The 14,511-nt window shown below is 40.5% G+C and overlaps 1 protein-coding gene across 1 annotated transcript in view; it reads right to left on the bottom strand.

Annotated features, from left to right (window-relative positions):
- Window positions 1-259: 259 nt before the first annotated feature.
- Window positions 260-14,511, bottom strand: part of MED1 (mediator complex subunit 1) — a 38,203-nt gene continuing 23,951 nt past the window's right edge. The window contains exons 11-17 of the mRNA XM_036753838.1: window positions 12,644-12,758; window positions 11,774-11,898; window positions 11,461-11,579; window positions 10,512-10,713; window positions 8,066-8,161; window positions 7,843-7,948; window positions 260-6,787 (exon numbers count right to left, since the gene is read on the bottom strand). Coding sequence (XP_036609733.1) covers window positions 3,541-6,787; window positions 7,843-7,948; window positions 8,066-8,161; window positions 10,512-10,713; window positions 11,461-11,579; window positions 11,774-11,898; window positions 12,644-12,758 — 4,010 coding nt within the window. The 3' untranslated portion in view covers window positions 260-3,540. The remainder of the gene's footprint in view (window positions 6,788-7,842; window positions 7,949-8,065; window positions 8,162-10,511; window positions 10,714-11,460; window positions 11,580-11,773; window positions 11,899-12,643; window positions 12,759-14,511) is intronic.

Here is a 14,511-nt window from a genome sequence, read left to right as displayed (position 1 = left end):
TTAAGATAAAAAGAAATTCATATTCTCTTCACTTTCCAGCTTATGCTGATTCACCCATGCCAAACCCACTACTGATTCAATAAAACTAATACATATCTTCAAGGAGTCTTCCGTGCTTTTTAAAAATTTTTAAAGACAAGCTTCTGTGGAATGAATAAAAAGGAATAGTTGATGGGGGAAAAATGTGGAGTTACATGGTGAATTTTAGTTTGGGAGAAAATAAGATTTCAGGCACAAAGCTATCACACTTGGGACAAAATTGCTTCTTATCAAAGAAATTTATTTGCAAGTAAATAAACAGGTTCTTTTGCAATGTTTTGGAAAAAACAAACCCACAAAACAGATTTTTTGTCTACCTTCAAAAAAATAAAAGAAAACCCCAAAATATTTACAGAATTGCACAAATAAAAGTCGAATTGGAAAACATTCTTTCTATGATGATTTAGAAAAGACCCACCCCTGCTCCTGATGCACATTTCTGAACTCAAGAACTGTACAAGTCAGTTCCTACAGTTTAGCATAATTCCCATCCTGGCTTTTGATGTTAACCCCCCCCCCAAAAGATAAGAATCCAAACCCAAGGTAAAAATAAAGACAAAACAACAGCCCCTCCCCAACCTAAGAGAATGAATGCCCTTGCACTATGAACAAGTATCTCCTTTACTGTGGCATCTGCAAGAAGTGACTTAATAATGGATACTGCATAACTCACGGGCTCCCTGAAAAAGTTTGTTCTAACTGGAGTTCATGATATTGCTGTATTGCGTTTTCTGACCTGGACCTTAAGAAGGAAAATCCTGTCAGTATAAAACCAACATCCTCAATCCTTGTTTTGGCAAGTAATACCCTGCTTCACATTTCCCTCTCAAATACTTTGCTTTAAAAACACATTGATTTTTTTGGATCATTTGAAATCCTCATGTGCATTGGAGCAGCTTATTATTTTAGCTAACCATTCCTAACAAGAAAACCAAAAGACAAAATAAAACCTAATCTGATAAAAGAATTGAGGATTGCTGTCTGTTTTGTTCTTGGGGGCAGAGGGGGTGGAGATAGGGGGAATATAGGGAATCAGGTCAAACTAAATATACACAAGACACCAGCTGAAGAAAAGTACAGTACATGTAGGCTTAATTTCCTTGCTGTTTGAAAGAGGAGGGAGGAGCAGTTCCAGGCCTGGTTTATTTCAACTCTTCTCCTCCACCCCATGGAGAAATGCAGTGCTCCCTGGTTGTCATGCAGGGTGCAGCAGGTTAACCCCCGGCTTCCTGTTAAGCAAGTTCAGATGCTGGGTCAATGTGTGGGATGTGCTCATCCAGAAAATGCTGGGGCTTATCCTTCATCTACATCCTAACTCAGGATTCTTTGATCTGGGTCGGAGAGAAAGAGAGAAAAAGCTTCCCAGTTTAATTGTTTTGGTATCTGTAACAACCATTTGGGAAAGTTTAACCCCTGGTATTCCAATATTACCTAGTGTCCCTTTTTGAAGTTTTTCCCACAAAAAAGAAAACTTAAAATTTATTTTGCTGCAAACCAGGTGACAACCTGTGAGAAGTTCTACCTGGTTTTATGTATGAGAGGCTGCCACTGTATCAGCATCTCAAGATAAAGCTCTCTGGTATCACCTTGCCCATGTCCTCTTTATTGTCACCCAAGTCATTTGATTCTGATGTGGTAAGAGATAACTGTCCTTGCTCTACTTAGCAACATTTCCTACTTCCTATTACCTAGGGATACAAAGGTGGCAGGGTTGGTCAGTCCTGGCCTATGGATGACCCAAAAAGGGAGAATACTGGAGGAAGAACTCAAAACAGTCCCAGAGAAAAAGCCAAAGCTGACTTTCCAACCATATGCTAACTCCAACCTGCAGAAACAGAGCTGGAAAAAACTCTTTCTTGCTTGTCAAGGTCACTCAACTCTGACACTAAAAACAGTGCACAACCTGACACGTGTTTTTTTTAAAGTCCAGAAGAGTTGTGCTGGATAGAAGGCCCCATCCTATTGATGCAGATCATGGATGAAATCATCAAGGATGGCACAGTGCAGGTGTCAGAATCAAAGTAAGGCCGCAGATTTTTTTTTTCAAGAGGACCCTCCAAATATGAGAGCTTGTGCTGCACCTGGACTGTTTTCCTGGATTTCTTTCTTTCTATAGTGCCTATTATTGTAGTCCCTAAGAAATCAGGTGAAGACCTGTTTCTCCAAAAGGTCCAATTATGTAGCTACATAGTAGCTATGATATATCTCCATGCCCACCTATCATTCCTGGCACCTCATTTCTTTAGTGAGCTTGAAATTGATTCAAGAGAAATTATGGCTGCAAATTCATAACTTCTCTCATTTAGGGAGCACACAGTGGAGTGACCAGAGATCTAAGCCCCCATTCCTTCAGAGAAGGGAGATAGGGAACCCAGCTTTCAGGAAAGGCAATCACTTCTCCTGCAGGCAAAATATTGGAATGAGGGCTTTTGGCACATTTAAAGACAGAAGAAGTGTTAGCCCTGATGTGATTTAAATGTTACTAAACTAGGGAGCTATGACATTAAACCACAATTTTGTTGTATTTAAAAACATGTTAATATCCTGAAAGCCATCCCGGGTTTTCTGGTTTTTTTCTAAAGGAAAAAAAAAAATTAAAATCAACACCTAACCTCCCCAGGAGGAGGAAAGTACCTCCTAACAATTTTTAGGGTGTCTGTGAGCCCTATGAAAAACTCTATGAAATTAATTATTGTATAGAATTCAAAGCATTCTGGTTTTTTGTTAAGCTGACTTCAAAAATGGGCTTTAATCAGACTGACTAGACCCAATGCTGCAGTGACAACTCTGGGTCCATACTTTGTACTATCAGGCCTTGCTCTTTGCAATTTCTTTGAACTCTACACCCCATAGAATTAGAAGAGAAACACTGCATAAAAACAAGGGATTAAAATATTGACAAATAAATAGCTAAAATAACTTTCCCGTCCCCAAGACTACTCCTCGTAAACAGACGCCCTGCATTATTTAGTGATTTAGTGCCTAAAAAACAACTGAGATCCTTCATTTGCGCCTGCCTCAAATGGACGAGTGAACAAGGGTGAACAGCCTTCATGCAAATGCATCAAGGAACGTATTGCTTTTTCATTTCCTACCCAGTCTTTCCAACACATGCACTAAAATGACAGTTTAAAACATGGCCTAAAAATGGATAAAGGGAGAAAAAAATATATATGAAAATTTTCAGCATAACTATTTCCCGCCCTTTCCCTTCCCATATCCCTTCCCCCCCACCCAAAGCAAGTCTGCAATTTCTACTTTCTCTGGCAAAGTAACACAGAATTCTTGGCTGCCCAGAATCAAACCCCATAGTCAAAGATCAATACTAGGGTCTCTCTAGGTCTAACGTTGCCAAGCACAGTCAAAACCATGTCACCCAAGATTATCTGGGGCAAAGCAGACCCCTGTGGTTTATCCCTTAGGATGATGTTCTACAATTCTCATTAGATGGAGCTTTTAATTGGTGCAGTTTTTTCCTTTTTCTTTTAGAACACAAGGTTTTTAATTGCCAATGAGAGCCACGTCCATAAGATCATCCTCTTCCTCCCCCATTATGAAGTCAGGGCTGAGCCTCGAGGGCCTATCTTGTAAGATGGTATTACTTGTCATGGACATGGACTGGTCTGAAGAAATAGGTGATTTGGACCAGCTCTCTGGCTTGATACTATGAGATTTCTTCTTGTCTCGGTCTTTGTCCCGGTCCCGTTCTCTGTCCCGATCTTTATCCTTCACTTTCTTCTTTTCCTTTTTGTGCTTCTTATGTTTCTCTGTGCTATACTCTGGAAGTGGGCGGATGCCATCATCTGAGCTGGGGCTGTTCTGGTAGGACTTTTCTGCTATTGAGGAGCCTGACTCACTCTCACTATCCAGGTTCTGAGGGGTATATGCTGGTGACTTACTGTGGCTAGGAGAACCACGTTCATGCTTTGGAGTGGAGCCACTGATCAGGGGAGAGCCATAGTTTTTGGAAGAGGCCATCTGAGGCCTGAGCCCTTCCCCACTACCTTCCCCAGGTTTCTGCAAAGTCACTTTGGCTTTAATGCTGGGGGATCCCCCATCATGCTTGCTGATGATAATCTTGGCCACACCTGTGCTCCCCACATTTTTGGATTCTGAAGTCTTCTTAGAAGAGTCCACTGAACTCCCAGAGACAGAGACCTTTGATTTGTCTTTATCACTCTTTTCTCGCTTTCCTTGGAATTCCCCTCCTGACATATTGTGTTTGGAGGACATAGGATGGCTAGAAGAATTGGCACTCACTCCCATCTGGCCCTCCATTGGGTCTTCACCTCCAGGGCCACTAGTGACAACCCCATGCTTCAGTTTATCTATGACAGCTGTCAAAGATGGCTTCTTATTTCTACTGGGAGATTTCCCTTTGGAGCTCCCATGCTGGTTCTGAGATGAAGACATGGAGGAGCCACTAGAAAAGGAAGAGGAAGAGGCTGTGCAAGAATTAGATGATGGGGGTGTTTTTTGAGACAATGAGCCTGAGGAGCCCAACCCTGAAGACTTCATGCCAGAGCTTGAACTAGTCCCAGACATATGAGAGCCACCAGAAACTGAACTGATAGGAGACTTGGCTTTAGAGGATGGGGGAGTTCCAGGTACAGGTTTCATTGGAGAAGCAAGTTTGTCAGAGCTTCCAGATGGCCTTGAATGGGAAGGGGAGATGTTTGGTTTACTCAAAGAGGGGTTCATAAGTGATGATGGCTTTCCTTGAGGTTTCACTTTGTTGCTCCCAGAACTACTACTGAGCCCATGTTTGGTAATGGGAGAAGAACCTGGTTTCCCTACAGACTGGGATGAACTTTTCGACTGGCTAGACCCAGAACACCCTTGGCTGGAATACATACTGCTACTCATCTTGGAACCTGAAGAACCTTCTGATTTACTGCTTTTCATTTTTCCTGAAGCAGAAGTGGAAGAGGAAGATGAGGAAGAAGAATGGCCATGGTGGCTCTTACTTCCTGAGGAAGACACAGATCCACTGCTGGTGTACTGACTGTGTGAAGAGGGTTTGGCCACCATTACAGTCCCCTTAGGAATCTGAATGGTGATTTTAGGAATGGGTGGTGTGGCAACACCTGGAGGAGTCTGAGATCTTCCTGAACTTCCAGGTGACTTGGACCCACCTGTGCTGGCAGGTGGAGTAAAAGGCCTGGCAGAAGAACTATGAGATGGAGACTTCCCATCTGTGTCTGCTTTTTTCCGCTTTGGAGGCTTATCTTTGCTTTTGCCATCGCTGGAAGGGGTTCGGCTACGTTTTCCTGGTTTACTGTCTAATGCTGGCCCTGAAAGACTGCTATTCCCAGTGCCATTACCATCCTTTACCCGTTTTTGAGTCTTATCTTTCCCCAAGTCTCCTGTACTCAATAAAGGGCTCTGGCTCCCACTGTGGTGCTCCATTATGTCAGCAGGCCCCAGTGCCTTACTGGCCACTGCAATAATACTGAAGTCTACCGTGTCAGCTTGGCTATTGCTTTTAAACTTATTTTCTCCACTATCACCCGCAAGTACTGGCATTCCCAAAGTATTTAGTGCCTGGGAAGCAAATCCTTTGAAATCATCATTATCACCACTCTGGCTGCTTTCATCAAAATACTCTTCCCCAAAACCACTTTGGCTTTGGCTATTCAGCAAGTCAGGATTGAAATCTACTCCATCAGGAAAAAAATGATTAGTAGGAGAGTCACTGTTGGGGCTTCCAGTAGCATCCGCAATCAGGTCTGCGGGATCAGTATATGGGTTCTCATTATTGTTGTTTTGGAAAACATCAGGATCAAAGAGGGCACTCTGGGAATGCGCAGAGCTTGAAGAGTCTCGAACAGGAGTATCAATGGGTGGACAGTCATCACTGGTGCTGGGGAGCTTAGAGGCCTCTTCTGCAATGTCTGAGAGAATGTCAGTCACATCAGCACCAATACTGTCTGAACTGGACAGTCGGACCATTCTCTGAATACTGGGCTGGGGGTGAGGTATTGGCTGTGGGTAGGTTGTGGGAGGAGTGCTACACTGGCTAGGTGCTGGAGTGATGTGTGGAGTGTCCAGCGTGTCAGCAGTCATGTTAACATCAAAGATGGGGTTCTGTGAGTCAACATCCATTGAAAACAGCTCTCTCTGAAAGTCATCTTCAGTCTGGTGCTTGGGCTTTTCAGGCAGTACTCTTGACGACTTCTTCTTTTTCGTCTTATTGGCCCCTGAGCCCATTTCCATTCGAGGTGAGCCAGAAGAGGAGTTCTGCCTCTCTAATGGACTGCTTCCATAAAGGGTTGAGAAATCCTGGGCAGGATTATCTTTAAGAAGGTTCATGAGCATCGGGTGGTTCTTGGTGTTGCTGGCTGGCGAGGAGACAGGCGGCGGCGTGTGATGAGGAGGGGTCGGACTCGAGCCAATGGTAGACCCCACGTTCCCTGTGATTTGCAACAAACTGGTAAGAATTGGGTTCTGAGACACCTTGCTGAAGTCCTCCCCATGGCCCACCGACTCATGCCGCTCTTTCATGTTCATGCTCATATTAAACAAGGTGGTAATGGGACCCCCCGGAAAGGTGTTGGTTGGTGTAGTGGTACCACTCATTGGGTTGCTGCCTGTGGTCATGCCATACCCTGGGCTGCTAGCCGGGGGCAGGTTCTTTTTCACCATGTCTTCAACTGTTTCTGCAATGAGGGACAGGGCTGGTGTGTCGGCCTGAATGGTTTCAGCTTTCCTCCGAATAGCCCTCATCGTCACAGGAATGGACATACATCTGTAAGACACCACAAAGACAAGTTAATATTGCAATGGCCCCTGACTAGGACCAATGTTACATCTTCATTCAAGGAAACAATTTTTGATATTTTAATGTATGATATTTAGACATCCCATTTAAGACTGTCTTGATTTTAGTTTTCATATGCAGTGGACAGGCTGAAAAAGAGAAGCATCTCTATCAAAGACCGAAGCTTTGAACAAGACACTCATTTCAATGACAGCTGACCCTGAAGACACTTAAACTTGTGCAATACACATCCAAAAAATACACCAAAATCAAATAGGAATCCCAAATTCTTACTTTCATATAGAAATGAAAAAAAGAAACTAATTGAAAACCATGGTAAAATTTCTTTCTTGAAAAGTGCCACATGGAAGCTAAATGTGAAATGATTAATTTTACTAATGAAATAGGAGCAAAACCATCCAGTACACAGGTTCTAAAACCTGTGGCTTATATCTAATACCACATCAAAGGGTTTGAAATATACTACTGCTGGTATCAATTTTTGCTCATTGTAAAGTAAACCAAGAAATAAAAATTTTAAGGAAAATTATTTTTTTAAAAACCCAAACAGTTGTGTTTGAAAATGATTTCCATTAGAAAGGCTAATAAACTGCAAACCAAACTTTATCCCTCTCTCAAGCTGCTGTTTGACAGTTACATCTGTTTCACAGAACAGTAATGCTTCCAGAGTTCTTTCCCAGTAGGTACAGGCACTAGGTAGACCTAAATAGAGGCCAGCATATTTCTTTAGCCATAGGTATTTTTAAAAGAAACATTCTTCTCCCTCTCCAAAATGCATTTGGAACTTGTCTAATACCAAACCAGCTAGAAGATCTCAACTTTTATTAATACCAGCTTTACAGTTACAAATTTAAACTGTCACTTTTGAAAGAGAAAGCACAAATAGATAGCGAATTCAAAGCAGTGAATGACTACTTTCCTCAAAAATTTCACATCAGCACTAATACATATTTAAAGTACCAATAAGGCAACATGCTTCCAACCACATTCCAGTATTAGTTTTGCAAAAGGAACAGCTTTACCTCTGAACAACTTTGGCAATGAAGTCATCTGTGCAGATGAGAGCATCCGACAGTCCTTTGTAGAGTTTACAACTGACATGGGTTGAATCCTGCACATCCATCACCACTGAAAAACAAACAAGAGGGACATTTGGAAAAGATCTGACTTTTAACTTTAGTCAAATATATTTCCTGAATCTCTATAAACACCTCCCCCTGAAACTGGACACACAACACAACTCACCACACACCAAGGAGTCATTCACAGGATGCTGAAAGGACACGCTGAAACAGGTATCAGAAAGAGGACAAACCTCAAATTGAAGGATCCCAGGAGAATCTGAAAGGAGAGAGGCCCATAAAGCAGTCAGAAAAAAAACACAAGACTTGAAATAAAATATAGACTGAATTCACAGAGAAGCATACTCTGGAGGCCCAATCTTTGAGCTCTATACACATAGCTTGTCATGCCATCTATAGACGTTAGCATACAGAAAAGAAACAGACCCCAGCCTAGCTGTAATTAGCTCTGGTAGCTATGTACGGAATATTTTCCCAAAAGATACACATCAAAATGTACATCTTTCCAATATAAAGACACAGTTAATCCTCTAAAGACTGGAAAATGTTAGCAGTTGTAAATACTCTGGACTGGAAGTGAGCAATGAAAACAAAAGCTGCTGAGGGAAGTTTTTCATTCCATTTGGTGAGAGTTTAGATCCAGACTCGTTGCCCAGAAACACTGCATTTCTAACAGAGTATGCAGCTGTCAGCAGGCCAGCCCATGGCTTAGTAAGCAAGATTGTCAAGCCTGAAAGCGGTATATCCTTGTCTGTTTGCCTCTGAACCTCACAATTCATATATTTACTCAACATGCCAAACCCCAACTCAGCTTTTCAACATTTCAGAGCCAAAAAGTATTCTGGATGAAGGACACATTTCTGTACAAGATTAGCTCTATAACAGTCCTGCTATCTCAAACATTTTTAGTGGAATCAGGAATCTCTCCTGGGATTTCCTAAATGGCCACATTCAAGAACATTAAACAGACCAGTTAAACCTAGGTAGTAGATGTTCTGTAACTTCAATTACTCAGAAACAGCAGTGTGGAGGAATCAAGAGAGCCCTGGTTTGAATTCTCTCTCTACTGTTACATGGACTATTAATTCACAAACTGTAATCAAGTCACTGAAGCTCTCTGAGCTTCCATTTCCCAATTAATAAAATAGAAATAGAAATATTTCACCACCTACCTCAGGGGAGGTAGTACCTGATCAACCTTAACACTCTAAAAAGTGAGTAAACTACTCACAAATATCATTTACATTTGAATATAATTCTTGTTCCTCTGAATATAAACCTTAAAGTTTTTAATCACCTCCACTCTTCTTGCCTACCTACTCTCACTGAACCAAATCTCACTGAGACATAGAAAGTAGAAGAGGAAACATACGGACTAGGGAGAGAATTCGAAGGCATAGCAAGGGCAGCCAGAAATCATGCTGTGGCCTCTAATGGCCCCTGATTCCCTGCCTGGAAAAGAGCTGTACAACTTTTAACCAACAAAAAAATGCACTGGACTCAGCCCAATGACTGCAACCATGGTGACGAGGCCGCAACTAGAAGGCACGTACAGTGTCAAAGGATGGCAAATACAGTTCTGAGTTGCAACTCCTGATACAGAAGTATAACAACTAACAGGATAAGAGCCTAGAGCTGGAAAGGTCCATTTTATATATGAGAAATTGAGACCCAGAACACATAAGTGTCTGACTTGGGATATGAACCTATGTCTTGCTGACTCCAAGTCTAGCACTCAAAACTATATGATCAACATCCAATGGGACAGAATCCAATCAGCACTTACTTTGCTCCCCCTGATTTTGATCATTATTCATCTTGCCCATTACTGTGTCAGGAGGTACAGTTCTGGCCCAACACCAACTCTACCACTCTCTTCGCAGAGAGAAGCAGCATAGTATAATATGCAGGAGTGAAGGAAAAAGCATCTATTAAGGGCTATGTTCCAAACACTAGGGAAAAGGGTAGGAATACAAAAAACAAAGAGACACAATTAATGCTTTTGAGAAGCTTATGTTCTAACACATAGTAAACACTATGTAGGGGGAGAAAGGTGCTGGAGATGGGTGTTTTGGTTTGATTAGTACCAGGGATAGTGCCTGGATCCAGGGGACAATGCTGTGATATGGACTTCTCCAGAAGCAAAGGTAGCGTTCATTCAATTCCTGTTCCCACAACATGGGGGATCAGAAGGAAAGATGGTTGGAGTGAAGCACAGTCAGGGGTCTGGGACTTTGGGGACTGAGTAGGCTCTCTCCAATCAGGGTGGAACAACCCCAGCAGATAAAAGTACTGGAATTGGAGTCAGACAGACCTGGGTTTCATCCCCACTTCTTAAAACGCTTAATAATTGTGTGACCATGGGCAAGTCACCTCAGCTATCTGAACCTCTCAGTCACCTCATCTGCAAAATGGGGATAATCATCTCAGCAGCAGCATCTCACTCCCTCACGGGGCTATTGTGAGGCTCAGAGAAGAGAATGTACGTAAAGTAGTCTGCAAACCTTGAAGCTTTATAGAAATGTCACCTATGTTGTTAAAGCAGAAATTCCTTCATAAGAAGTCTTCCAGACCCTGCCAGTAAACACATGAGAAGAAAGAGGCAACACCTTCTTTCAGAATTGTTCTCTTGACACAGCTTCCAATAAGAGTGTTGTAGGCCACTTGATGTCTGATAAGGTTGAGGATGAGTGGTACACGGCCAGGATGCTGAAAAGTGACTTTATCAATGAGGGTTCCCTGGAGGCTTCGACCATCTGGGAGAGGGGCATCCTTATTGAGGAAATAGCAGTGCTGCTGGCCTGGAAGAGCCTAGGCAACAAAACCAAAACAATCAAATGCAGTGAACAAATACCATGAAGGAATATTCTCAAAATCTGGTCCATAAAAAGCAACAACGAACTTTCAGGAATAATATGATTTCCACAAGTTCACTAACCAGTTAAGATGGCAAATTCCAACTTTGTTAAATGGGCCTTGAAAAATCTCTATCTTCAGGAAAGAATGAAATTAAACCAATATATACAAATGAGAGTCCATATGAATTTAGGAAGAAAGAAAAATGAAATTCTATTAACTCTAACTGGTAATTCACTCTGGTGTCAAATCCTCAAAATATAAATTCCACATTATACTTTATGCCTTCCCCTCTTTTAATCATATGACAATTCATTTGTTATTCAAGGACCTTTCCAAGTTAAAGTACTTTGTTAACTTGAAATGATCAAAAGAAAAGGAACTCTTAACACCAACTTGTAAGATCACAACAGTAAAAATACTACTAAGAAGCTTCTATCTGAAGACATTTCAACAATGGCATTTATGTAATGTTTTCAAAATTATCAACAGTGACTTGGTCCCTTGGCTTGGCAAATCACTGACATCCAATATCTCAGCCCAATGTTTTGGGGACTACGACTATATAAAAAGATTAATGAAAAAGCGATACGGTTCAATAGTCCCAAAGAATATTTTGTCTACTCTCAATGATGTTGTCAGAGAGGAAAGAAAGGAAATATGACCTCAGGACCTAGATAATGTTCCCTGAAACTCACTTACCGCATAAAAGCGCATGTTGTGGTTCAAAGGTACTGGATCCGGATCCTTTGATAGTTCAAACTGAGTGATCAATTCATAGAGAGGCACATAGAGAGGTTGGGTATCAAACAATGGAATTCCTAGGGAAACAAAGCATAAAATAATGACCAAACTGCAGTAATTAGCTTCTTCCCCTCAAGATTCTGCTTCATTTATTCAACAACTATTTTATGGATGTTCTTAGCATTAACCACCTCACACAATACAGATATGGATTTGAAGAATTTCCCTTTCACATTTATGGTAAATGTATGACTCCATACTCAAAACACACCTGTACAACTCTGTAGTTTCTGAACAAATGCTCTAGATACTGGGATTGGCCGGGGAAACTTCAAGAAGAAACAGGCAGGTAGGTCAACACTGTTGGCACTAGTGATTGAGGAGAAGGAAGGGGTCCTGAAAAGAAAAAAGTTAAGTTCTGAGTTGACTTCAAAAACTTAAAAGCAAGACCCATGTACACAAAGACATACTTAAACATAATGACTTTCAAGCTCACTGTTTCAATTACTTTACTCTAATCCTCATTTTACAGATGAAGAAACTAGAAAGTAATCCTGAAGAGGTTAAGTGGTTTGTCAAAGGTGAATTAGTGGCAGAACCCAGGCTGCCTGACTCCTACTCCTTTTCTCATCCTCCTTTTAACACATTTGGTTAGAAGCATAACTTTTTATCCTATTGGTACTCCAACATGCTCCCAAATTAGTAACAAAAGGTAGGGCTTAAATAAGTCACTTAAGCCCCCTGGGCATCATTTTCTTCATCTATAAATTGAGGGATTAGACAAGATAGCCTCTAAAGCCTCCATCAGGTCTTATGATCCTATGATTATAATACTCAGGAAATAAATCTGAGGCACATACTAGCTGTGTGGCCAAAGAAGAGCAATAGCAATTGTTAAGACAAGGGGAAGAGGCACAGTTACCATACTCAGCTTTTTTAAGAAGTGCCATGATTAAATTTCAGAGGCAAATGAATGGCAATACTATATGGATGTGTGAAAAGACTAAACTTCATCAATTAAAATGTAGTAAATCAGAGAAAGAGACAAATAAAAATAATAGCATCTTTCCTGACATTTGTTCCCCACGAGACTAGAAGTTGGATCATATGACTTGCTAACTCAGAAATGATTTTTCCTTACCATTTGTTGTCAACAGGATGTGATCCCATAATTAATGGTGCAATTGGGAGTTTGTACATGGCAGATGGAGTTCCCTCAATTGTGACTGATGCATTCATGCCCAAAGTCCGAGGAACTGAAAGGGAGAAAGAGGAAAAGAACTAAGATCCCATAGCCTTAGAATTCCACATAGATTAAAAAACAGGTAATAAACTAACACAAGTTATACAACTGCCAAATTTATTTTCCTCATGCATAGTTTTGATCATGTCACTTATATGCTCAAAATTCCTCACTATTTTCCTATTATACGACGTTCAAAATCCTTAATCTGACAATCAAGGCGATTCAAAGTCAGGTGATAGCCTACTCCTAATATTCTCTTTGTCCTCCACATTTCAGTCTACAAGGATTACTTGCCATGTCCACTGCTTACACTGTTCCTCATGACTGAAATGTCTTTTTCTGGTCTCAAATTTAAAACTCAACTCAAACATTACCTCCCTCTAGGAAGCCTTCCTAATCCCTCTAGTCAATAATGATACTACCCCTTCCCTAGGTTATCTCACATAGAACTCTTCTTGCATCCTATACATGTACTTTATATGTGTGTATGCCTTTGTATAAATGTATATGTGTGTGTGAATGTGCACGTATATGCATGTATATATTATTTTGTACTATATTTGTGGATAGCATCAGAATGGCAAAGTGAAGAAAATATTATGATTGGAGTCACAAAGGTTCAGATCCTGCCTGTCTCTTATCTGGCTTTGTAACTCTGAGCAAGGTGCCCTTCAGCCCTTAGGACTTATACCCTGAGCGATATAGCTGCCTAGGTAGAGAGAACTCTGATATAAGGAATTCTCCATGCTAAGGAAAGCAGACCAGGAATGAGAATTACAGATATTTTGTAGATTCACATATTTATGTGAATTTTAAAACTTCTTTCTCCCCAAACAGTGCTCTTATAGATATCTCAATTTAATTAACATTATATGGGAGTTAAAATTTTTAAAATAGAGAGTCTTGTTCTCTATAACCTGTTTTACCTGCCTCATAGGAGTGCTGTGAAGAAAGTAATTTGTAGAAGTAACTGCCAATGATTGTTATGTTTATTATTATTGTCCACAGAATTTAGCTATTAGTAACACCTTTTTCAGCTGAGATACTAAAAGCTATTTTTCTAATTAACCAACACCTTCAATAAGAAAACCAGACACAAGAAATAACACAATACAAAAAAGAAATATCTATCTGTTTATATATGCCATTACATTCTAGGTTTAATACAAAATCTAAGGAAACAGTAATTAGGGCTAGCTATGAATTCTTATTTTCCATAATTCCCACCCCAAGTTACTATAACAGTAAATCCAGCAGCAAAAAAAAAAAAAAAAGATTCAATATGACCTGAAAACATTTCTCAAAAATACATAGAAAACTTTAACCATCATAGGTGTCACAAGAAATGATAAAAGGGAAATCTCAATAGATTTTTATGAACTGATAGAGAGAAAAGTGAGCAGAACTAGGAGAACAATTTATACAATGACTATAACTCTTTAAAGGAAAACAACTTTGATAAGCCTAAGAACTCTGATCAATGCAGCAATTTGCTTATGACTCTACGAAACTGACAATGAACCATACTGCCCACACTTCCTGGGAGAGATGATAAACTAGAGAGACAGAATAAAACATGTTTTTAGACATGTGAATCTTTTTCCTTGACTGTTCTATAATTCCGAGGAGCTTTGGAGGGGAAGTTGTGGTGGTATAGAGTTATGGGGGAGAAGAAATAATGACAGAGATACCAAAACAAAAGAAAAAAAGAATATCAACAAAACATTTATAAAGTGAATAAGAGACTTCCAGGTCACATAACC

This window comes from Trichosurus vulpecula, chromosome 4, assembly GCF_011100635.1.
Source record: "Trichosurus vulpecula isolate mTriVul1 chromosome 4, mTriVul1.pri, whole genome shotgun sequence".
NCBI lineage: Eukaryota > Metazoa > Chordata > Mammalia > Diprotodontia > Phalangeridae > Trichosurus > Trichosurus vulpecula.
This window is presented reverse-complemented; position numbering and strand designations above follow the sequence as displayed.